We start from the raw sequence: 24,247 nt of genomic DNA, 5'->3' as shown, positions 1-24,247 counted from the left end.
GTGACTTGAAAACTAAAGATGAAAAAAAAAAATTGTATGTTGCCCGATTAACTTTATATGCAGTATCGCCACAGAGGTTTTAAACCGCAGCATTGGGTGCCTTTGATTTGATAGTCCGCGCGTTTTTGATCGATACGACTTTTACCTCCATAATATCGTATTGCGCCTTCGCTAGCTAGCTATTAGCTTAAGTTGCCATTACATTGACCGCAATTGAGATCGGGGCTTTCTCGGAAACACAAATAATTTTATTTGCTAGTTAAATCAATTAATGTATAGAGGAACACAGATTTAAACGTTGGTTGCGTCCCTGGCAACCGTTTTTGGCGCGTGCACAAATGGTAAAGAAAAAAGAAACAACGACGCGTCGTTAGGGACAAGCTACATGTTTCCATAGGCATGTTTTAATATTTCATCTAGTTAATGCGGGAAGATTTAGCTAAATATATTTTTTTGCCTAGTTTTATTTATCTGGCTAGTTCAAAGGCTAGTAATAGGACACCTCCGGTAGCTTGCTAATATACATTTGCTAGCTATAACACATAACGGTTTTATTGCTATTGGCACTAGCTCACGTAATAGCTATTCTGCCTGCCAGAATACAGATGTTTCATACATTGTTTTTAAACAATTTTCTAATTATGATACATTAGAAATCCGCAAAACATTGCAGGAATCATCTAGCTATGATAATTGCATGTCTATTTCTTTAAAGGTTGGTGCAAATGGAGTTCTTGAGGGGGCTCTGCAATCGGTAAATACATATATCTTTACAATATGCCAAATGCCATCGACATACTGAGACGCATACAGCATAATTAACTGTTTTATTTCTCCTATAGGTTCCCTAGGTGTGGGTGGAGCAGCAAAACCAAGACATCCCATGATCCTGGTCTGCGTGGGGTCGTGCGGAGTTTTGGAGGGTTTTTATTTGGCCTGTTTCTCGCCTCTGTGTATGGGATGACTGCGCTGTTCTTACAGAACCAAGGCCTCTGGTATTGCGTGTACACCACGGTAGCAATAGCGTTCTTCATAGCGTTTGGCATGGGTCTTTCCATCCGCGTGCGAGAAAATGTAATGCTCATGATGCCGATGCTGTGTTCAAGTGAGTAGCCGTCATCAGATGTAAGACTGTTGGTTTAACAATACCATATACCAAAAGACATGCCATGTATGCGCTGTGCATTCATTGCATTACCCAGTAAGTCAAATAAACATTAAAACATAGAGATATATTATAAGGGGATTATGGCTATTTGCAATACCGGATGTGGTTTGTCTAGCTGTGTTAGGGGCTTCCAACTGAAGGGGAATAACACGGCTGAGGGATTTTTAATGTGGGTCTGATTGACGAAACCAACAGTGTGATTACAGTGTGATTACAATGCAATGACGTAAACAGGTAAAATCGACAGGTGCATATAAGTGTTGTCTTTGCTATTTAATTAAAGGGGCAATATGTACTATTAGCATAAAAACAAGCAAATATTATCAGTAGAAATCTGCAGCTCATGTTTTAAGTTGATGTTTCAAATAATGTTTTTTTTACAAAATTAATCAGAGTGACAGACATATTCCAATTTTAAACTTTCTCGCCAGTCTGTCTATCTGTTTACGTTGACTTGATATCTCATTATACTCGTTTATCTCATATCTCATTATACACTCAGGGCCAGTTTCACAGACACAAATTAAGCCTAGTCTAGGACTAAAACAATAAGCTCAATGGAGGTTTCTATTGAACTAGAAAAAAAAAAACTAGATGTAATCCATGTCTATGAAACCGGCCCTCACAGTACTATCCTTCCTTCCCACCCTAAACCACTCTGGACCAGCTAGTACTATACCGGTCTCGTTCAGCAAGGGAAGATGAGGAGACAAGTCTTGTCAGTGTTCTGAGACAGGATTATACACAGTGCTCCTTTAAGTATTAATGGTTGTGAATTAAGTCTTGTTTTCTGTTGGCTCTGGCCCACTAGTGCAAGAACTGGTTGTGCACTCAACCGCAACACTAGGTTCCTTTTGCCTTGTGATGCAGCAGGTTGTTTGGTGTATAGCCTACCTAGTATAGCCTACCTGGGAGCAGGAAGGTCATCCTCCATGACTGTGTTGCAGGCTATTTGCCTAGCTGGGATGGTGTCAAATAGGTTTGCTTGGCTGTACTGGATAGTATAAAGACTTACAAAAACATTGCTAAAAAAAATTAAAGAAACAAGTAAGCGATTGTGAATCATTGTCACCTGTTTTGGTGCAAATGAAAGTGGCAACAGGTGCACTGGAGAAGCAACAGGCCAACGTCCTCTAGTGGGACCTTTGCTCACAGCCCAGCACCATGCAGCTCAATTGGCATCCGCCAGAGAACACCAGAATTGGCAGGTCAGCAATTGGCGCCCCGTTCACTTCACAGATGGGAGCAGTTTCACACTGAGCACATGTGACAGACATGAAAGAGTCTGGAGATGCTGTGGTGAACGTAACGCTGCCTGCAGCATCATCCAGCTTGACCAGTTTGGCGGTAGGTCAGTAATGGAGTGGGGAGGCATATCCTTGGAGGGTCACACAGACCTCCACATGCTAGCCAACTGTACCCTGACTACTGTTAGGTACCAGGATGAAATCAGACCCATCATCAGACCTTGTCGTTGTCAGGAGTGCATACAGGCACGTTGAGGCCATACACACTACTGAGTCACATTTTGAGTTGATGTGATGAAATTCACGCAAGTTGGAACAGCCTGTGATTTCAATTGTTTACTTTGATTGTCGGTATGAGTTTGAATCCAGACCTCAAACGGCTGGTGATTTTGGTATTCATTGACCGTTGTTACGTCATTTGGTTCTCAATGAATTACACAATGTACAGTAAAGATTTTGATTTTTGATATATTTTCTTCATCGAGACCCAATGTGTGATTTAAGTGTTCCCTTAATTGTTTTTAACAGTGTATGAATTAGCATCTGCTTAGCCAGACAAATCCCAGACAGTATGTATCAACTGCAGGCACATCTCAGATTTGTAGCCCAGGCATGTTAAATCTGTACCAGGTGTGAGCACACATTTTGCCTACACAAATGTTGTTAAGAACTGTTCTGACTCCATACTTTTATTGCCTGTTATAGCAGACTCCTGTATGCGTACTAGTTGTTTGTCTAACTTGTGTATGTCACATTTTACCATACGGACCAATGCGATAAGAATGGCTTGGCGAGGAAGGAAACATCTTTTCATTTTGGCTCTCCCTATGCCTCTGGGAATTGCTGCAATGAAGCAAGACTATAATTGCAAATTGGGAGTGGAGGGAAAATTTTTTGGGAAGGGAGGGATTCACAGCAATTCATTCCAGACCAGTTTGCCCATTTTAAAATGTAAATGGTGGATCTAGCTTAAACACTACGTGTATGACTATGTGTATGACCTAAAATTCTCTAGAAAGGTTATTTTATATTTAGGGCTCCTGAGTAGCTGGTGACACCTCTACCTTTCCTAGTAGGACACCCACTAGCTGAGATCACATTTAAAATGTGAAAAGGACTGCCACTAACAAACCTTTTTATGGATTTCCTCATAGTGAAGGGCAAGAACTTTCTCCTGTTCCTCATCTTCTCCATGTTGGTCCAGGGTCCCATGACAAATACCTTGGAAAACTTTGACCGTGCAGCCGACAGCGTGGTCTGTGGGGCCGAACTGGCCATGAACCAGACCCAGCAGCTGATGGAGCGGGTAGCTACACCTCTCCTCCGTGAGTGAAGCGGTTTGATAAAATCCTCACAAAATGGCTGTAATCACCGTCATGGTTAACTAGCTAATTAGATCTAGTATTGTTTCCTTCAAGGCTGCTGAACTAGAAGGGCAGGGTGAATGAAGACAACATGGTGGATGACTGAATCCTTTTACAAATCCTGTTCCATATAATTTATCAGAGTGAGATGCCATTACCTTATCACCTCATGTCCTTTTGTTGCAGCTGTGCTGGACAAGATAAAAGAGTTGACCAGAAATGCACACATTGTGGCCGGGAGGGTACAGAACTTCATCAAGGCCCTGACTGAGTCTGTCCGTCACTTGGGTACGTCTTTGTGCTCGCCTATTTTAGCGCTGTCATTATTCATAGACCGTGTATGTGATGTTATTCTATTCAAAAATGTAATTCTATATGAACCATTAATCTTCGCCCCTTGTTACAGCTCGTTCCTTGAGAAATGTGTTACATTTCCTTGGTGGCATTGGCGATGTGTGTAACGAAAAACTGGGCACCCCTTACAGCAAATGTAACAAGTTATTTGATGATGCTCGCGATGACTGCATGGAGCTCTTGTCCGTGTTCAACTTCCTGTGTCACATCATGGATGGGTTTCGCCCCCTCTGTGGGCTCACTCGAGGTTGGTTGAGATGCTGTTCTATCATTCAGTCTCCTCAATCACACTGATGTCTCTCAGCGGTCAACAGTGGATGTAGAATAGCTGTTTTGACTGTCAGTGCCATAAATTAATGACCCGAATAAAGCAGGGGGGGATTTATAGAATAAAAGAAATATGAACAGTACATCAATCATTGTAAGGTATTTGTGTTGGGTTTAGTTAAGATTTCATAGTTCCATATTTTTTGTCATTATGGTAGTCCTGGCTCAACATTCTGTTTTGAACCATTTTAACAGACAACTTTGTATTCCCTCCATTATAACCATAATGTATAACCCAGTAGAAACGTTCCTTTTTTAACTGAAAAAATGCTACAGATATGATAGTTCATGGAAAACTACATCAGCCGTTGTAGTGAGGTTGACATCACTGGAGCTAAAGTACCACCCTCTCTGGCAGCTCTGTTATGCTTAATGTTATTCTTTAGCCGAGTAGTGCATGATAGGGGCCATGGCCTAGTTAAAACTCTGAAATCACACCACTCTTAGGTTTCGTCTCACATTCCCTCAGAGGGGAGCAGCTGTGAGTCAACCTTCATCGCTCTGCCTTCCCTGTTGTCTTTTCAAATGAATTATTGTTTCATATCTGCCGCTACTCTAGCATGGCCAGGATCCAACGTAGCACTGCAGACGTTCGAACCCAAACATGAGAAAGAACAGATAAAATACATTTCCTGCTTCTCTAAAGTGGATAGGGAAATGTAACTTGTGAAACAGGTGTAAGATTTAGACTTGGAATAAGTCCAAACATTTTGTATAATCAGGCAGATTGCCTGACTGCACTGAGTGAAGGTAAGTTTGGTGTGACTGGAACTATAAAACATACACGTATAACATGGGTCATGCATGTGGTCATGAATGGAGCTAGTGATGGTAATGAAACACTTGTCAAATAAATAAAATAATGGTTAAATCATTAATAGAAACTAGGACAGTAATTCTTAATACATCCTTCTTATTTCAGCTGGCCAGGTGTTTTGTATAATCCCTTCTTACATTGTTGGTCACATGAAGACCAAGATAGCTGCCTGTAAGTAAAATGATTATAGTTTTTACTCAATCACATTTATTTTATGAAGGCACTAAGTTGTCACTAAGTGTTAGTACAGATACTCTAAAAAACCCATAAGAGCAAATAAGTAGGAATTGATGCATAGTGGCTAACAAAAATTCCCTAGTAGGGCCGGAACCTCGGAAGAAACCTAGAGAGGTTCTGGACTCGGCAGGGTGGCCCGTCCTCTTCTGGCTGTGCCTGGGAGTACATGGCCATTTTGGGCCACATCACTGTCTTACATTTTAGCAATTTAGCTGAAGCTCCCAACCAGAGTGACAAGAGTTTGGGTTCAATGTCTTGCTCAAGGATATAACAACAGAATGTTTCAGTTTGGGATTCAATCTAGCTACCTTTCAGTTTCTGGTCTGATGCTCTAACTGCTTTAAGTGCTTGCCTCTGAATTTGCTCTCCTCTAAGCAACCATAGCGGCATTTGAGAAGATGAAGAAAGAGTTTGAGTTCAACATCTCAGCCTCAATGCACTTTGACGTGAAAGTCAACAGTAGTGTTTCACTGCAGCAGATGTCACAGGAACTCATGAAGGAAGTCTCATCGGAGTTGGGACGTTTCCAGCGCGTTATGGGGCTGCTAGCCTATTTAGGCCTCTTCCTCTTGCTACTTATGTACCTCCAGTAAGTCTCTATTCTTTCTCATGGGTCACTCAAATAGGATCTGGCATGGAAAGATATAATGTACATGTGTGTGTGTGTGTTTTGAAGGGCTGTCCTGTACAAACATAAGTACCTCCACCAGGATGACTTTGATAACACTTACATAACAGAACAGTTTGAGGAGCTTGACCAGCAATTGGCTAGAGAAGGAAAACCCACTGTCCTACCACTCAGCCAGCGAGAGGCCTGTACCTATATCAGACCATGTGAGTAGAGCAGTAAGAGGAGAGGACCTGGAAGGGTTTCAAAGGAGGGACCACCAGGATGTGATTAATGGGAACCGGGAAGGGTTTAAAGTGGAGAAGACGAGGAAGGGTTTAAAGAGGATCAAGGAAGGGTTTAAAGAGGAGAGGACCAGGACAGGTTTAAAGAGGAGAGAGCAAAAATAATTTAAGATGATAAAGGTGAAAATAGAGGGTCATTGATACATCAATGTCATGGCAGATGAACCACCCACATAGCCTCTCCTCCCCATGCCTTCTGCCCTGTAGTCTCAGTGTACCTGACAGCCAGGGAGTGGCGGGTGGCTTCCCTCAGCGCAGTGTCCATCCTCAGGCACATGGCCATAGGCTTTGTGGTGGTTGCGCTGGACCTGATGGTGTTCTGGATGTTTGACCTGGTGCATCACCAAGCCCAGGGGGACATTGTGGCCAGAGGTGAGGCAGAACAACAGGGAAATGGATGATGGTGGCAACTCCCAGGTCTGTAGTTAAATACAGAAATAGAAAATAGGTATAATGAATGCAGTTATTGCTAATATTTATTTATTTTATTTACCTGAATAAAAAACTGAACATGAAAATATGTTTTTACAACAAATGTATTTGTCCAGTTAATTTGTTTGTGATGTTATTTTAGGCATCCGTTTCCAATTAACTACTACAGTATTTTGCGTATTTGAATTATATTGTATATCCATCAAAATCTTTATCAGACAACCTTAGCTAAAATACTATTTTCTATTCTTTGTAGCACCAGTCATAGTGGTGGTAAAGGTGACTGGCACAGGCTATGCTTCAGATATCTTCAAGGACGTAGTGTCTTCCTTTGACATTCTGCAGAAGGTCAACATTACTGTCCTGAGTAAGAAGTGTCTGATGGAGCCTTCAAAGCCGGACTACTCAGGATACATGCTCATAGGTAACACAAACTAGGGCTGGACATCAGATAGAAATAACAATGACTTATTTGGCACAACTTTCCACAAATATTAACATATATTTGGCTTAGGGGTGTGGAGTACATTCACTGGGGGTAAATAATGGAGAAATGCTATGAGGAAGATTTGTGCTGTTTAACACTGACATCCAGTGGCCGAAATCACTTGTTTTGGTATTGTCTCTTGTATGCCACAGGATTCCTGTATGGACTCTCGATGTTCATTGTGTTCGCTGGTAGCTATGCGAAACGTTTAAGTAGGCTTGTGTGTGCCAGGTACCACCCAAAACGAGAAGGGGTATGTTATGAGCCTGTCACACCTCTTTTTCCCTGTTTGGTCAAAAATGTCCTACTAGACTAACCCCTCCCACATATACAGTATATTTGCTGACCAAAACATGTACATATTCATGTAGAGGTACACTCCCTTTAAAGTTTGGACACATGGATATTTGCAAATTGTAAAAAAATATTAGAGAGTGACTTCGAAAGGTCTAGCTTTCCATAAATATTATAAATGTTGCCTAGGAGTATTTATTATTTTGACTATAAAATTACATTAATATTGATTTTTGATGAATAAAAGACTAAATATAATATTTTGTTGTAATTAGTTTATCTTTATCTGCCAATAGTGTTGGAAGTGAAGATTACATATCCATATGTCCAAATGTGGATTGTCATTAAAGTGATAGTTATGGATATTAGTCATGAGGCCCTTTACGTAATGCCCTGTCACACAAAATTGTGGATGCCATACTAAGCTGCTGTCAAAGGCTGCAGCAATGCTAATTAGCATTGGTGTAGTGACAACCTGTAGACCTCCAGTCTTCACACAAAAAATAGTTTGTTGGGAGAGTGACTGGGAAAGTAGAGGATTAGGAAGGGGCATATTCCCAATATCTTGAACCATCCTTAACTACATAATGTAGTGTTCATGTATTGTTGACCCTGCATAGTATGTAAAAGATGTCAAGACTTCAGGGGGACCAGTAAGTGAGCACTGCACTACAATACTTGGCTGCAAATCGAGTTCTTACAAAGTGACCATGTTACATTTTTATCATGCCCACGATAGATAACGGGTAAACCAGATGAAAACAACAGCATTGTAGATTGCGGGGCAATGTTCATAGACAATTCCAGCAGCTTTTTACTAGACATTGAACTAGAAAAAAACATCTAGAGAATGTTCAGCATTAGCACTAGATCTGTGTACTGCAGTCTACAGTGAGGGAGAAAAGGATTTGATCCCCTGCAGAATTTGTACGTTTGCCCACTGACAAAGACATGATCAGTCCATAATTTTAATTGTAGGTTTATTTGAACAGTGAGAGACAGAATAACAACAATAACAAAAAATTATATCAACAATAACCAAAAAAATCCAGAAAAACGCATGTCGAAAATGTTATGAATTAATTCACATTTAAATTAGTGAAATTAGTATTCAAACCCTCTGCAAAACATGACTTAGTACTTGGTGGCATAACCCTTGTTGGCAATCACAGAGGTCAGATGTTTCTTGTAGATGGCCACCAGGTTTGCACACATCTCAGCAGGGATTTTTTTTCCCACTCCAAGTTATTAAGGTTTTGAGGCTGACGTTTGGCAACTCGAACCTTCAGCTCACTCCACAGATTTTCTATGGGATTAAGGTCTAGAGACTGGCTAGGCCACTCCAGGACCTTAATGTGCTTCTTCTTGAGCCACTCCTTTGTTGCCTTGGCCGAGTGTTTTGGGTCATTGTCATGCTGGAATACCCAACCACGATCCATTTTCAATGCCCTGGCTGAGGGAAGGAGGTTCTCAACCAAGATTTGACGAGAACATGGCCCCGTCCATAATCCCTTTGATGCAGTGAAGTTTTCCTGTCCCCTTAGCAAAAAAAAAAACCCCAAGCATAATGTTTCCACCTCCATGTTTGATGGTGGGGATGGTGTTCTTGGGGTCATAGGCAGCATTCCTCCTCCTCCAAACACGGCGAGTTGAGTTGATGCCAAAGAGCTCGATTTTGGTCTCATCTGACCAAAACACTTTCACCCAGTTCTCCTCTGAATCATCCAGATGTTCATTGGCCAACTTCAGACAGGACCTTGATAGCGCTGCAGGATTTCAGTCCTTCATGGCGTAGTCTTATTACCTATTGTTTTCTTGGTGACTATGGTCCCAGCTGCCTTGAGATCATTGACAACATCCTCCTGTGTAGTTCTGGGCTGATTCCTCACCGTTCTCATGATCATTGCAACTCCACGAGGTGAGATCTTACATGGAGCCCCAGACCGAGGGAGATTGACAGTTCTTTTGTGTTTCTTCCATTTGCAAATAATCGCACCAACTGTTGTCACCTTCTCACCAAGCTGCTTGGCGATGGTCTTGTAGCCTTGTGTAGATCTTGTCCCTAACATCCTTGGACAGCTCTTTGGTCTTAGCCATGGAATCTGATTGGTTGCTTCTGTGGACAGGTGTCATTTATACAGGTAACAAGCTGAGATTAGGAGCACTCCCTTTAAGAGTGTGCTCCTAATCTCAGCTCGTTACCTGTATAAAAAACACCTGGGAGCCAGAAATCTTTTTGATTGAGAGGGGATCAAATACTTATTTCAATCATTAAAATGCAAATCACTTTATAAAATGTTGGTTTTTTTTGTTGTTATTGTGTCTCTCACAGTTCAAATAAACCTACCATTAAAATTATAGACTGATAATTTCTTTGTCAGTGGGCAAACATACAAAATCAGCAGGGGATCAAATTCTTTTTTCCCTCACTGTCTGTGCACACATACCTCCATGTATTTGTCTATTGTTCGTTCATTGCCATCATGACAATCCCATTTCCTCTCTGATACTGACAAAGCATGATCAGGGGATAATTATACCAGTAGAGTAAACAATCTACTGAGCCAGGCTGCAGTGCACATTACAGTACCAGTCAAAAGTTTGGACACCTTCTCATTCAAGGCTATTTCTTTATTTTTTACAAACAAATTCATTTATACTGTAGATTCTTAAGGTATTTCACAAGATAGGGTCTCAACCAGGATCATTAGTTGGTCACCTGGAATGCTTTTCCAACAGTCTTGAAGGAGTTCCCACATATTCTAAGCACTTGTTGCCTGCTCTTCCTTTACTCAGCAGTCCAACTCATCCCAAAGCATCTCATTTGTGTTGAGGTTGGGTGATTGTGGAGGCCAGGTCATCTGATGCAGCACCATCACTCTCCTTCTTGGTCAAATAGCCACTACACAGCCTGGAGGTGTGTTTTGGGATCCTGTTGAAAAATAAATGATAGTCCTAATAAGTGCAAACTAGATGTCAGTTTCATCAAAGCACTTGACGGTTTATGCAAATGTTTTTGAAGTTTTCCGGATTGACTGACCTTCATGTCTTAAATTAATGATTGACTGTTGTTTCTCTTTGCTCTTTTGCGCTGTTCTTGCCATAATATGGACTGCAGAAGTAAAGATATAATGTTCATCTTCTGTATACCAATCCTGCCTTGTCACAACACAACGGGTTGGATCAAACGCATTAAAATGGAAAGACACAAATGTACTTTTAACAAGGCACACTTGTTAATGCTTGAAATGCATTCCAGGTTATTACCTCATGAAGCTGTTTGAGAGAATGCAAAGAGTGTGCAAAGCAGTCATTAAGGCAAAGGGTGGCTGCTTTGAAGAATCGGCTGTATGAAAGGCTGTTTGGTTACTACATGATTCTGTGTGTTATTTCATAGTTTTGATGTCTTCACTATGATTCAATAATGTGGAAGATTGTAAAAATAAAGAAATACCCTTGAATGAGTAGGTGTGTCCAAACTTTTGACTGGTACTGTACATGTTATTGGTCCAACATAACAATGAGCAGGTAAAGACAGTGTTTTTGACTCCGCTCGGGGCAGGAGAGGGTGCAGCTTCTCCACAGTAAGATCCAGTGCCAGCGTACATCTCTTGGTAAAGCCCTGCTGAGGTCTATAGCCAGGAGCAGGGCTGACGCAGAGGGGACCAACTTTTTGCAGACACTAACAAAGCGGTAAAGAAAACTCTATGAAGACACAAAATGTAATTGTAAACAACTCCCCACCGTATCAACGCCCCATATTTTCACCATTAGTATTTTAACTAGTCCAATCTAGCCGAGGACTGTGACAGATGAAACCCTCATTGACAACAGGTGTGTACACATCGCTATTGTTGTTCCAGCTAATGACATGTTCTTTTCTCTAGCCTCCCATGTGGGTCATACCTGGCTCAGTTTCTAGGGGTGTCTTCTGTCTCCTGCATGGCTTGTGGAAGGGGAGGAGCAGGACAGGAGGACCCCAGCATGGTCACATGCCTGACTCCTCAATGTAAAGGTGCAGCAGCCTAAATCAGGACTTTGGGTTGATTCCTTGCTTTAATGTTGCTTCTGTTCATGTTTATGGGTCATTTCAAACTTTAGAAACTCTACAAGCTCAGGAAAGTTAACTACCTTTCATGTTCTAACTGCCATTTTACAAGTTCCATAACAATAGCTATGTTTTGTGGAATAAAATGGAGTTTGATCTTACTGTGTACAGTAAGGGAGTTCATTGTAAAACTGTTGACTCAGTGTAGAAGCATAAGAATTCTGCTACACTTTCAGGGATTTCTCAAAGACACATGGGTATCTCTTCAGTTGTCTCTTTTGTTGTTTAAGAATGAGGATACTTTTTTTTCCCACTCTTACGCATGTGCTGTTTTAATGATCCCCAGGGGTATATTGTAAGCAGTGCTTTCAGTGTGTAGGCCAGCTGTGTGCATTGTGTATGGGACCCCTGACCTTCCAGGAGGACTATGAGGAGGAGCTGTGAGTCTTACATAAGGATACATTACTTATGATATCCTGCTGTCAAAGCCTGATAAACCTGTTAGACTACCCTAGCTGACCACTCAACTATCATATTACACTCTGGTTACACTACAGATACAATACCCGTCATCTCTATTTATTTATTTTGTCCTAATATTGAATTCAAATGAGTTAATGAACCAGGAGTTGGGAGTAGGGAGTTGAGACTATCTAACCGGAACGTTCCAGAGACTCCAGTGACGATGAGCAGCTAAGCCTATGGTCCGCCGCTCTGACTTCCCCCCACATCGCTGATAGAGGCACCAGGAGACTGATGAAGAGGAGAATCTCTATGATAATTCGGCGGCGGCCCTCAGAGAGCAGGGTGCAGCGTGGGGCCAGCGGTGTAGATCGGGTGGAGGGAGACAGCGGGGACAGTGACGGAAGTAGTGGTCATATCACTGCCCCCAGCGGCTCTGAACACAGGTAGGGAAGATCTGAATCATCACCACTCTATGTATCATAAACCTACAAACTATATTGACAATCTGATATTGTAATTAGATATTTTGATTGGAAATGACAATCTGATATTACAGTTGCATAATATGTCATATTATAATGACGTAATCTGACACAATGAAACATACATTATGGCCAAATGTTTGTGGACACCCTTACTGATTATTGAGTTCAGCTGTTTCAGCCACACCCATTGCTCATTGGTGCATACAATCCAGCACATGGTCATGAAATCTCCATAGAAAAACATTGGCAGTACAATGGGTCGTACTGAAGAGCTCAGTGACTTAAACGTGGCACTGTCATAAGATACCACTGCCACTAGTAAGTTTGTCAAATTTCTGCCCTACTAGATCTGCCCCGGTCAACGGTAAGTGCTATAATTGTGAAGTGTAAGAGTCTAGGAGCGACAACAGCCCAGCCACAAAGTCATAGGCCGCCCAAACTCAGAGCGGGGCCATCAAGTGCTGAAGCACACAGCACGTAAAAGTCACCTATCATCTATTGCATCACTCACCACACAGTTCCAAACTGCCTCTGAAAGCACCATTAACACAAGAACTGTGCGTTGGGAGCTTCACTAAATTAGTTTCCATGGCCAAGCAGCTGTACACAAGCCTCACATCAACGTGTGCAATGCCAAGTGTTGGCTAGAGTGGCATAAAGCACGCCTCCACTAGACTCTGGAGCAGTGAAATGTTTTCTCTGGAGTGATGAATCACACTTCACTATCTGGCAGTCTGATGGATGAATCTGGGTGTATCGGATGCCAGGAGAACGCTACCTATTGGAATGCATAGGGCCTACTTTAAAGTTTGGTGGAGGAGGGATAATGGTCTGGGTCTGTGCTTTACGGTTTGGGCTAGGTCCATTAGTTCCAGTGAAGGGTCATCTTAATGTTACTGAATACAAATACATTTTAGACAATCCATATTTGTGGCAACAATTTGTAGAAGGCCCTGTTCTAGCATGAATGTGCCAATGTGCACAAAGCGGGGTCCATAAAGACATGGTTGGTGTGGAAGAACTTGAGTGGTCTGCACTGAGCCCTGACCTCAACCCCATTGAACACCTTTGGGATGAATTGGAATGGCGATTGCAAGCCAGGCCATCTTTTCCAACATCAGTGCCAAATGCTCTTTTGGCTGAATGGTCACAAATTCCCACAGAGACACTCAAATCTTGCAGAAGGCTTTCCCAGAAGAGTGGTTGCCTTTATAGCTGCAAACAATGATGAGACCGCTTAAAGTGAGAAGGTAAAGAACCTGGCTACATGGTGCCAGGAAAACAACCTTTCTCTCAATGCAAGACTAAGGAAATGTTTGTGGACTTCTGGTAGCAGCTGAGGGGGGGTCATGCCCCCATACACATCGATGGAGCTGAAGTGGAGAGAGTCTCTGACTTCAAGTTCCTCTGTGTTTTCATCAAAGATGACCTCACTTGGTCAAGCAAACTCGGCAGTGAAAACTATACTTCCTGAGGAGACTCAAGACGTTTGACATGTCTGAAAAAACTCACCAACATCTACAGTAGCACAATTGAGAGCATCCTCTCAGGCTGCATTACTGCCTGGTACGGCAGCTGCTCCGCTGTGAATTGCAAGTCCCTCCAGAGGTTGGAGAAGACTGCGGAGCACATCATCGGCTGCCATCTACCCTCCGTGCAAGGCATCTACCATACACGATGCCTTAGAAAAGCACGGAACATCACCAAAGACTACAGCCACCCAGGCTATGGTCTCTGCACACAGCTGCCGTCTGGTAGGCGCTACCGGAGCATCAGGGCACGCACTTCCAGACTCACAGTTTTTTCCCTCAGGCCATAAGGCTCCTCAACCAGCAACACTGATCTATGATCATATTGATCACACATGAACATTCCAAATGCTCTGATGTCGTTCAATGTACATTAGAATGTTATTTTGTATGTACCATTCATAGGCATATCACACTCATTTAGAAAAGCAATGCCTCTACCCATATTGTTCATATTCCCCATTCTTCACTTTAAATTTGATGCTAGTTTACATTGTTATGTATATTATTGCTCTATTTTTTGCTAACTGCGTAGATGTTGTGTGCCATGTCACAAGAACTTCACTGTTCAGAATGATGCTGTGTTATTCGGTGCATTTGATGTTTGATAAAGCTTTGAACTTGAAAGAGGGGCCAACTCCATATTAATGCCCATGCTTTTGGAATGGGATTTCCATCAAGCTCATATAGGTGTGATGGTCGGGTCTCCACGTACCTTTGGCCATATAGTGTATAATCTGATGTAATTACACCATCTGAAAAATTTTAAGTACATACAATTCTATATAATGACAGTCTGATGTATCAATTTTGAGCATGTGTCTCTGCCTGTGATCCCCTCCAGTGAACCAGATATGACTTACCAAGATTACTCAGAACAGGACAACTGTGGATCTAGTGACCAAAACTGTGACCACTGTTATGGTCACCCAACATTGTCCCTCTCAGCCACCAAGACCCAAGGTTTCAAGAGTTTCCTCCCTGACAATAATACATGTGACCGTACTGACCACTCCCAGGATGGATACCTGAAGACAGTTATAGTCCACAGAGTTGACAGTAACTCTCAACCACCAGCCAATGAGCTTCACTGACGATCATAAAAAACAGAAGGTGCACAGCTCAGAACACTGCAGTCTGTGATAGAAGTAAAATGTCAAAAGTGTGCAAATGCCAGTTTGTTTTGCTAAGTGATTTTGATTTCCTTATTAAAGATATTTGCTTCTTTATCAAGGAAAGGCCCATCATTTTTACCCATGATTTTTAATGAGTGAATGTGATGAAAATAGGGTGGCTGTAAGTGTAAATTAGCTCGTTTGATTTGGGTCACCCCACCCCCTTGGTTTAGAGCCAATTGGAATGTATTACAACTACATGAATTACAAGCCTTCAAGCACTGCGTTCATACTAAAATGTTAAGTCAGTGGGAGTTATTGGATGTATGTACAAACTGACCAAGGATTATGAGATAATTACAATATTTAGGATTTACAGTAAAGAATGACTCAATATTTTTTTGTTATTGTGGTATGTCTCTGTGGGAAGTTGCAGAGAATTACGAACCTTGCCACTCTTAATAAATTGAACACCAGGTTTGTATAAGACTAGGTTAAGTATACTGAAAAATCTACATCTTACATCATTATACATTGCCGTGGTTATATTTCAGTACTTTTCTTAGGAATAACATTGCTTAGCCTTCACATTCTTTGTTTGATGCGGAAGGTGGAATCCAGTAATGGGTTGTTTTTTGTGTGTGGGAGGATACGTATTCCAGCCAGGATGTCTATGGGACGTTAAGTAGAAAAGTTTTATCACCACCGCTCCTTTACCGTTTCCTCATAACTGGACCAACCTAAAACGCTGATTCAAATGGCGACGAAGGTAAAAAATATAAAGCTATTTCAACTTTTCTGGTGTCTTGTTACTTTACTTAATTGTATTTTTATATTATTTTAATTTTGATCTTCAGAATTTTTTGTGATTCAAATACACCAAAGAATGCCGTGAAGTTATAAACGTTAATTATTTGGCACCGGCATGTAGCCTATTGAACAAACGGTGACGTCAACGTTAACTCTGATTTTGGAGTAGTCTCCGTGTGGTTTGGGCATTTTATTTTGACGTGGAATGCACTCATCCCAGTATCACTTTAATCCACTATGGTTCTCGATAGCCCCGCTGCAACAGACTGCACAGGGAATCGTTTAGGTTCGAGCACCCCGAAACGTCACACTTTCGATAGACAGGGGAAAAAATTGAGATGTTATTTGAATTGGTCGAATCCCTGAAATCATAGCATTAGTCGCCTGACAGAATATGTTCAGTTTGTGCGTTTTTAAGATGCCAAAGTTCAGTGCTCGGATAATAAAAATAAAAAGTCTACCTGTGATTAGTAGAGACTACTATGGTGGTGGCCAACACCCAGGTCAGCGCTGTCAGAACGTCGACGGACAGGGGTTCAGCTTGAATATGGACAATTGAATATCAGTCAATCATTAGCTGAATTACATTGATTTATAGGCTAAGTTATAAAGAAATGTGTGTAATTACGCACAGACATTTCCTTCCAGAAACAATTATGTTAAAAAGCAGCTTTTTTGTTTTTTAGTGATGGTGTGGGCTAACAACTGAATAGCTGGGTGTTTGCAAGTCAAGGCATTATGAACGCGATTAAAGATGCAGTCTGGTGCCTTGCGAATAACTAATGACGTTTTGGCCAATATGTGTTATGTGCATAATTTATAAGTATAATGACTATCATACCTCAGCCAAGTAAAAGTTTTAAAGCAAGTGGTTTTGATGGCATGTGGGTCACATTGGCACAAACGGGGTGGACAAAACTGAAACGCCACATGAAAAAGGACATTTTAAGTAACTAAATCACAATTTAAAACACAGCAGCAGAGGACATTAGGTTGATTGTCAGTTACAACTGTGTCATATATGTCAGCTGTAAAATAGGTCTGATAATTAAGTTAGATATTTGAGCTTTCAAAGCAACATGAGGAAATAAAATTACAAATAGGACAAATAGTTGTTGCCCAAATTGCAGGTGCATCATAATTATTCAATGTCTCAAATCCTGACAGCATGCCAAAACATGGACAAATTGCATCACCAACAAGGAACAGTGGTCACAAGTCGAAGCTGAGCTACAGGGATAGACAGAAACTTAACAGAATAGTTCCTCAAAGCCTCAAAATCAGCCCTAAAAATGACCACATAAATCTAATTAATACATCTGTACAAAAACCGTACATCATGAACTTCACAGAAATTGAATTTATGTTAGGGCTACTATTTGGAAAACGCTTGTGTCCAAGGCCAACACACAAAGATGTTTATCTTGGTGTAAAGAGCACAAAACCTGGACAACTGAGCAATTGAAAAAAGTATTGTCTGATTAATCATCTTTCACCTTATTTCCACCTTATTTATCTGGGCGGGTTTATGTTTGGAGAAGGACAAAGGGTGCCTCCAGCCTACAATGTCTGCTGCCAACTTAAACATGGTGGGGGGGTTTGTAATAGTGCGGGCAGCTTACTCTTGTCAGAGTAATTGGCTCCAAAGATTGATCTGCATGGTAGTATGTTTTTTTTCTTGAAGAATGCTGCAATATACCAATACACACAGTTTCAGGACTTATATGACAGTATTCCAAGAAGGATTGGAGCTGTTCTCCTGGCATCCGATAGGTGTATATTCAGAATGTATATTCAGTTTGAATCAGCATGTTTACGTGGTCATCCTTCAAACTGCCAGTTTGAACTCCTCAGGACTTCTCAGTCCTTTTGTTGTGTAATTTTTTTTTTTTCAAATTACGTTTAGGTAACAAATAAGAAAATAGGACAAATCAATATATTTTTTGGGGTACAGGTTAATAGAATGAGAACTCTTTTAAATGTAAAGAGTTTAAATTTAAATTCTGATTTTAAGATTTTGAATGGGTGTTTAATTAAACATTTGTGGAGATTAACATACCAGCTCAACTGAATTTTGTAGGCCTAAATATTCATTTAATATTTCCATTTCATTCTGAATATGGATATGGATATTCTGCAGTATATATTTTTCCATGATGAAGCAGATATTGTGCACACAATTTTAAATCTGTTGGAATATAGAAGTTGTAATAGCAGTTCAATATACTACAGTTTTGATACTACAAAAAAAAGTACAGGTAATTTGATTCCATGGGTGTGTCAAATGGCAAGCCCTAAACAAATGTTAATGACTAAACCTGAAGTTTATTGTAGTGGTATTGTTCTTGAGTAAACATTAGTTGCCAGTGGTATGGGTGACATTTTTACTATCAGGTGTGCACTACAAAGGATACTGATCCTAATGTCATTGTAAATGAGTAACTTACTCATGATTGTGTGGTGCATTTTAGTGTACTTACAACTGACAGTGAAATGCAAAAGTATTTGGACAGGGACACATTTTTGTTGTATTGTTTGGCAATCAGTTGCAGTCATTAAATTTGAAATGATACAATGACTAAAAATGATACAGTGATTTAAAGTACAGACTGTCAGCTTTAATTGTAGTGTATTTCCATCAATATTGGGTGCACCACTTAGAAATTACAGCAAGTTTTACGCAGTCCATCTTAGCAATTGGACAATTGGCATCACAACTGTTTATCATGAAGCAGGCGTGGTTGTTTGCAGCATTAATACATGCACAAGTGAGCTGTCAATATGATGTTGTATTAAATGCTTTGCATTGACATTTAAAGTATGTTGTTGTTGACAAATTGGAGGACCAAGTAAGTGTAAATGCAAGTAAGCTGGTCAACATGGCAGATCAATCTGCATTAATCAGAAAAAAATTCAAAAAATTAGGCATTCTAAAATCAAAAGTTTGGTACATTAAGAGGAAAGAAGCACTGGTGAGCTAAGCAATTGCAAGTTAATTGGTAGACAGCTCACAGCCAGAAGAGGACTGGTCACCTCTCTGAGCCTGGGTCCTCTCTAGGTTTCTTCCTAAAATTCGACCTTCTTAGGGAGTTTTTCCTAGCCACTGAAATTCAACACTACTGTTGTTTGCTCCTTGGGGTTTAAGGTGTCTCTGTAAAGCACTTTGTGACAACTGCTGTTGTAAAAAGGGCTTTATAAATACGATTGATTGATTGATTGATAGACCAAGGAAGACCTGTGTATTGGATGAGTTAAGAATACCAAGGAGTTCCAAAAAGTGGTATGTTCTGAATTCTATTGAGCATTCCATTCACATACTGAAAACAAAAAGGCAGAGTATCACCAGGGAAGATACAGAACACCACCAGGGTATTACAGTGTATCACCAGGGAAGATAGAGAGCATCACCAGTGTATTGCACAGCATCACCAGGGAAGATACCCAGACTTTGGTGGCGTGTGTATCACAGACTTCAGGCAGTCATTGCATGCAAAGAATATGAAACCAAATACTGAACATAACTACTTTATTGTACATAATGTTGTCTTTCCAAAATGGGGACTATTTACAAAATGTGGTGTACTTTCTTAATTGTAACCTTCTATTACCTCTTACACCCCAGTATTCAGATCTGGAGTTGGCACTGAACACCCTGGTAACAAAGTTCCATGGTGCTTCAGCCAATAATGGCAACGTGCTAACCACGGAGGAGTTTCAGACACTGGTCTCTACACAGCTACCAACCCATGTCAAGGTAATGAACCCCACAATATACACTGCTCAAAAAAATTAAGGGAACACATAATCATCACGGTATAGCACCAAGTCCATGAATATTCAGGGATATCAATCTGTCCAGTTAGGAAGCATAAGCGATTGTGAATCAATGTCACCTGTTGGTGCAAATGAAAGTGACAACCGCTGCGCTGGAGAGGCAACAGCAAGACAACCCTTAAAAAGGGAATGTTTTTTCTTGTGGTGGTCACAGACAATTGCTTTCTCCTTATCCTTCCTGACTGATTATTCTCTAGTTTTGCTAGTGTCCTTTTCAGTACTGGTAGCATGAGGCGGTACCAGCAGCCCATTCAGTTTGCACAGGCAGTCCAGCTCCTCCAGGATGGCACATCCATACATGCCATCGCAAGAAGGTTTGCTGTGTCTCCCAGGTACAGTCTCAAGAGCATGGAGATTCCAGGAGACGGGCTGTTACATGAGGAGAGCTGGACAGGGCCATAGAAGGGCATCAACCCAGCAGCAGGACCGGTATCTGCTCCTTTGTGTGAAGAGGAACAGGAGGAGCACTGCCAGAGCCCTACAAAATTACCTCCTGGGGCTACTGGTGTGCATGTTTCTGAGCAAACTTTCAGAAACAGACTCCATGAGGGCCCAACATCCTCTAGTCACTACTAGAGTCTAGTGGGACCTCGATTGCAATCACCAGAGAACACCAGAATTGGCAGGTCTGCCATTGGTGCCCCGTTCTCTTCACAGATGAGAGCAGGTTCCCACTGGGCTCATGTGACAGACGTGAAAGAGTCTGGAGAAGCCATGATGAACGTTATGCTGCCTGCAACATCATCCAGCATGACCGGTTTGACGGTGGGTCAGTGATGGTCTGGGGAGGAATTTCCTTGTAAGGGTCGAACAGACCTCCACGTGTTAGCCAACGATACAGGGATGAAATCCTTAGACCCATCGTCAGACCTTACGCTGGTGCAGTGGGCCCTGGGTTCCTACTGGTGCAGGACAATCCCCGGCTTCGTGTGTCCAGAGTGTGTAGGCAGTTCCTGGATGACAAAGGTATTGATGCCATTGACTGGACCTCATGTTTTCCAGACGTGAATCCAATTGAGAACCTCTGGGACGTTATGTGTCGGTGCATCCAAACCCATCAGGTTGTTCCACAGATTGTCCAGAAGCTCACTGATGCCCTGATCCAGGTGGAGATCCCCCAAGGTCACCATCTGTCGTCGCATCACATAATGAGTTGCCGTGATGAAATTCAGGCTAGTTGGAACAGCCTGTGATTTAAATAGTTTTCTCTGATTTTCGGTGTGAGTTTGAATCCAGCCCTCAATCGGTTGGTGATTTTGGTTACCATACGTTATTTTGTTCTCAACGAATTAGACAGAGATTTACAGTAAAGAGTTTTGATCTTTGTGTTTCGTTCATTGACCCCCGATGTGTGATTTTAAGTGTTCCATTAATCTTTTTGAGCAGTGTAGTACTGTTCTGCTCAAATACTATAAAATGTCCTTTCCTTCCTTCCTTGATATATTCTCCGATAATCACTGAAGGGAATTTAAGCTGAATTTGATCCCTGGCTTTAACCTATTCATTCATGCTACATCAATTATTATACCAGGGAAAGAAAAATAAATGAGAATGCATTAAGTAGAGCCTGAGAAAGGACCCCTTTTGCACAACAAAACAAATAAAAGTCCAATCCAAAATGGCCCTTTTGCATTCTCTTTATGTACTGATCACGTTGTGGATTTGAGAGGACTGGAATCAGGTTGTAAGTCCACCTGGATATTATATTCACCCAGTCTCCAAGGTCTAGTGTGGAGGTTGCCACTTTGGCCCCCCCCCTCCCGGGAGCAATTGAAGTTAACTGTCTGGCTCAGGGACTAAACAACAGATGTTTTCCCCCCCTTGCCTTCCCTAGGATTCAATCTAGTAAGCTTTTTAATAAGATTCTACCCAATCTCTAACCACTAGGCCATGGATAGGGTGGGTAAAGGCTTATTAAAAGCTATGTGGATGGAACTGTTTAACCATAAACAATAAATTATGTTACATTTGTCTACTCTTTCCAAATAGGCAGCAGGAGATGAACAAGATCTGAGCCAACTGCTGCAGCAGATTGGAGTGGAGGATGGAAAAGGGGTCTCTTTTGATAACTTTTGGAACCTTGTCCAGACACTGGCCACCATTCAATACGGGCAGAAGAACCAGGAAAAAACCATGAAATGTAACTGCATTCTACAGTGAGGACCTGGTCAAACATTCTCTTGGGAAACCTACCACTTTAAGAAACCGTTTACACCCCACCCATAAAATCACTCAATCATGGGGCTCATCTTATACTTCTAACATCCTGACCCCTACCCCCTTGCTGTTCACACCTCATTATCATACAAATGCTGTCTGCCGTTGGAGTTTTACTAGGCCTATTGGATGGTTTAAGTAACTGCCCAGCATTTCTAGATTTAAATTTGAGCTACGATTACTTACAATATAAGTGCTATTGTTTTTATTCCCCATTGTAGTAATTCCATATGTTCAAATTTACCATATGTTCATATACCTGAGCATTTTGTTAAGGGTTTAAGACACAAGTTTGAGGTTTTTTTTTTTTATGTATTTTAATTTCTCCAGTTAATTCTTTGCCCACAAATGCAGGAGGCCTTTTGATTGCAACTATTGTCATTAAGGCTTGGCAATAACAACAAACATCAGTGTTGTGATAAGTGGACCCAATTACCTTAATAACAATATATTGTTATCAAGGTACATAATGTTAATTATACTCATTTAGTTAGCAGAATGCCTGAACTGCATTGGAATATGGCACATCTGTACTCAGACTTTAACACAAAGTTATTGTGATATGTTGTTATCGAGGTAATTGGGTCCACTTATTGCAATACTGTGATTGATTATATCACCCAGCCCTAATTAGCATACCTCAATATGTGACTGGCTTCCAGTCAAGTTTATTATGTAGGTTGTTTTGTTATAAATGAGAATGTTAAAATAACTTGTCTTTGGAGATATTATCTTTTCCTCCTTTAGTTTGTCAAAAAACACTTTTTTTAAATGCTCTTTATTAAAATATCAATTATTTGCTTCCTGAAATATTCCAACAAATTGTATTTGGCATCTTATCTCTTGTTTTAAAACCTTTAGCACTGAGTCAGTTAGACCTCTGAGTGTTATCATGACATGCAACTATTCAGGGTGGACACCCATTCCACCCTAAAATTGGGTTAGATTAGAATTTTTTATAGTGTTTACTTGAAACCCACTTAAAAGCTGTTTATTTCAAATTCTAGTTTCATTGTCTTTCCTCATCAAAAAATGAATTCAAATAAATGAGCCTATGAAAGATGGCACATTCTAAATCTCACACCAGATGGGGAAACTCTGCAATTTTTAGTGGATATAAAAAGTCTACACACCCCTGTTAAAATGGCAGGTTTTTGTGATGGAAAAAGTTCTGACATGATTTATCTTTGTCTCATTCTTTTACATCACTAGAACCTGGCATTTTAAAAAGGGTGTGTAGACTTTTTATATCCACTGTATCTCTTTTAAAAGTGGCACATTTTCTAAATGAAAACACAGGCAACTAGACAAGGACATTTAAGAAAATGTTTTTGACCGAATCACAAAGAGATAATAGCTATTCAAGGTTAGTTGAACCCTCCTGCTACACTTTTTGACAACCACAAAAGGAAACCATTGAAATATCGAGGTAGGCTAATAGTGTTGTGAAATGTTTTCGTGAAAGACACTAAAAGGTATGCTAAAAAGTATTTTTTTTTACAGGAAATACATTTTGCTGATCTGCCCTGAAGAAATCGATTTATGGCCTTGTTGTTAATGTGGCTCAGTTGAACCAATGGGGTCCCTTATGTTCTATGACATGATAGTTATTTTACAATATAAACATCATGTTACACATACAGCCCAAAACGGGAGGTTTAAGAAAACGTTATTTGAAAATGTCTTGGACTGCATATTTAAGTTCATGCTTAGGGTCACATTCAGATAAGGGCTAAGGTTAGGGTAGGGGTTAAGGTTAGGGTAGACCAGACTGGGGATTAACTCTGGTTTTACACAGTGCTTGTGCTTACAAGTCCACAACATTGGTTGGATATTAGTTAACAGAATAGTAACTTTTTAATTAGTAACATTTAATTTTCGCGGAGCAGTGACTTTAAATAAAAGTTTTTAATCATTGATATATCTGCAATAACCTAACATTGTCATGTTTACCTTTTATGCATAGCATAAGCATTCGGGGTTCCATAAATCCAACAAGTGAAATGCGGAAATGTTGACAACTTTTTGCATTTTTTTATAACTTGAATGAAACCGTTAATTTTGTTATATTTTGGTTTAGCCTCATGATTGTTGTCCTATCATGG

General features: G+C 40.8%; 1 protein-coding gene across 3 annotated transcripts; it reads left to right on the top strand.

Moving 5' to 3' along the window:
* Window positions 1-266: 266 nt before the first annotated feature.
* Window positions 267-15,337, top strand: dcst2 (DC-STAMP domain containing 2). 3 transcript variants are annotated; one of them, XR_002195759.2, is made up of 16 exons: window positions 267-341; window positions 716-754; window positions 843-1,105; window positions 3,570-3,740; window positions 3,966-4,067; window positions 4,186-4,380; window positions 5,383-5,448; window positions 5,899-6,103; window positions 6,191-6,348; window positions 6,634-6,798; window positions 7,115-7,282; window positions 11,168-11,332; window positions 11,527-11,654; window positions 12,034-12,127; window positions 12,359-12,595; window positions 15,011-15,337. XR_002195759.2 is itself a non-coding variant. In XM_020041285.3 (11 exons), exons 1-11 carry the CDS (start codon window positions 726-728, stop codon window positions 11,225-11,227), a joined length of 1,548 nt encoding a protein of 515 aa, XP_019896844.1. In that variant the 3' UTR covers window positions 11,228-11,310. The 3 variants fall into 3 exon arrangements, 1 of the variants encoding a protein (XP_019896844.1); XR_002195760.2 differs by lacking the exons at window positions 267-341; window positions 716-754 and having other exon boundaries at window positions 1,028-1,105; window positions 3,620-3,740; XM_020041285.3 differs by lacking the exons at window positions 267-341; window positions 11,527-11,654; window positions 12,034-12,127; window positions 12,359-12,595; window positions 15,011-15,337 and having other exon boundaries at window positions 726-754; window positions 11,202-11,310.
* The last annotated feature ends 8,910 nt before the right edge of the window (window positions 15,338-24,247 follow it).

This window comes from Esox lucius, chromosome 20 (assembly GCF_011004845.1).
Source record: "Esox lucius isolate fEsoLuc1 chromosome 20, fEsoLuc1.pri, whole genome shotgun sequence".
NCBI lineage: Eukaryota > Metazoa > Chordata > Actinopteri > Esociformes > Esocidae > Esox > Esox lucius.
The sequence above is the reverse complement of the archived record's forward strand: the minus strand, read 5'-3'. Positions and strand labels throughout refer to the sequence as shown.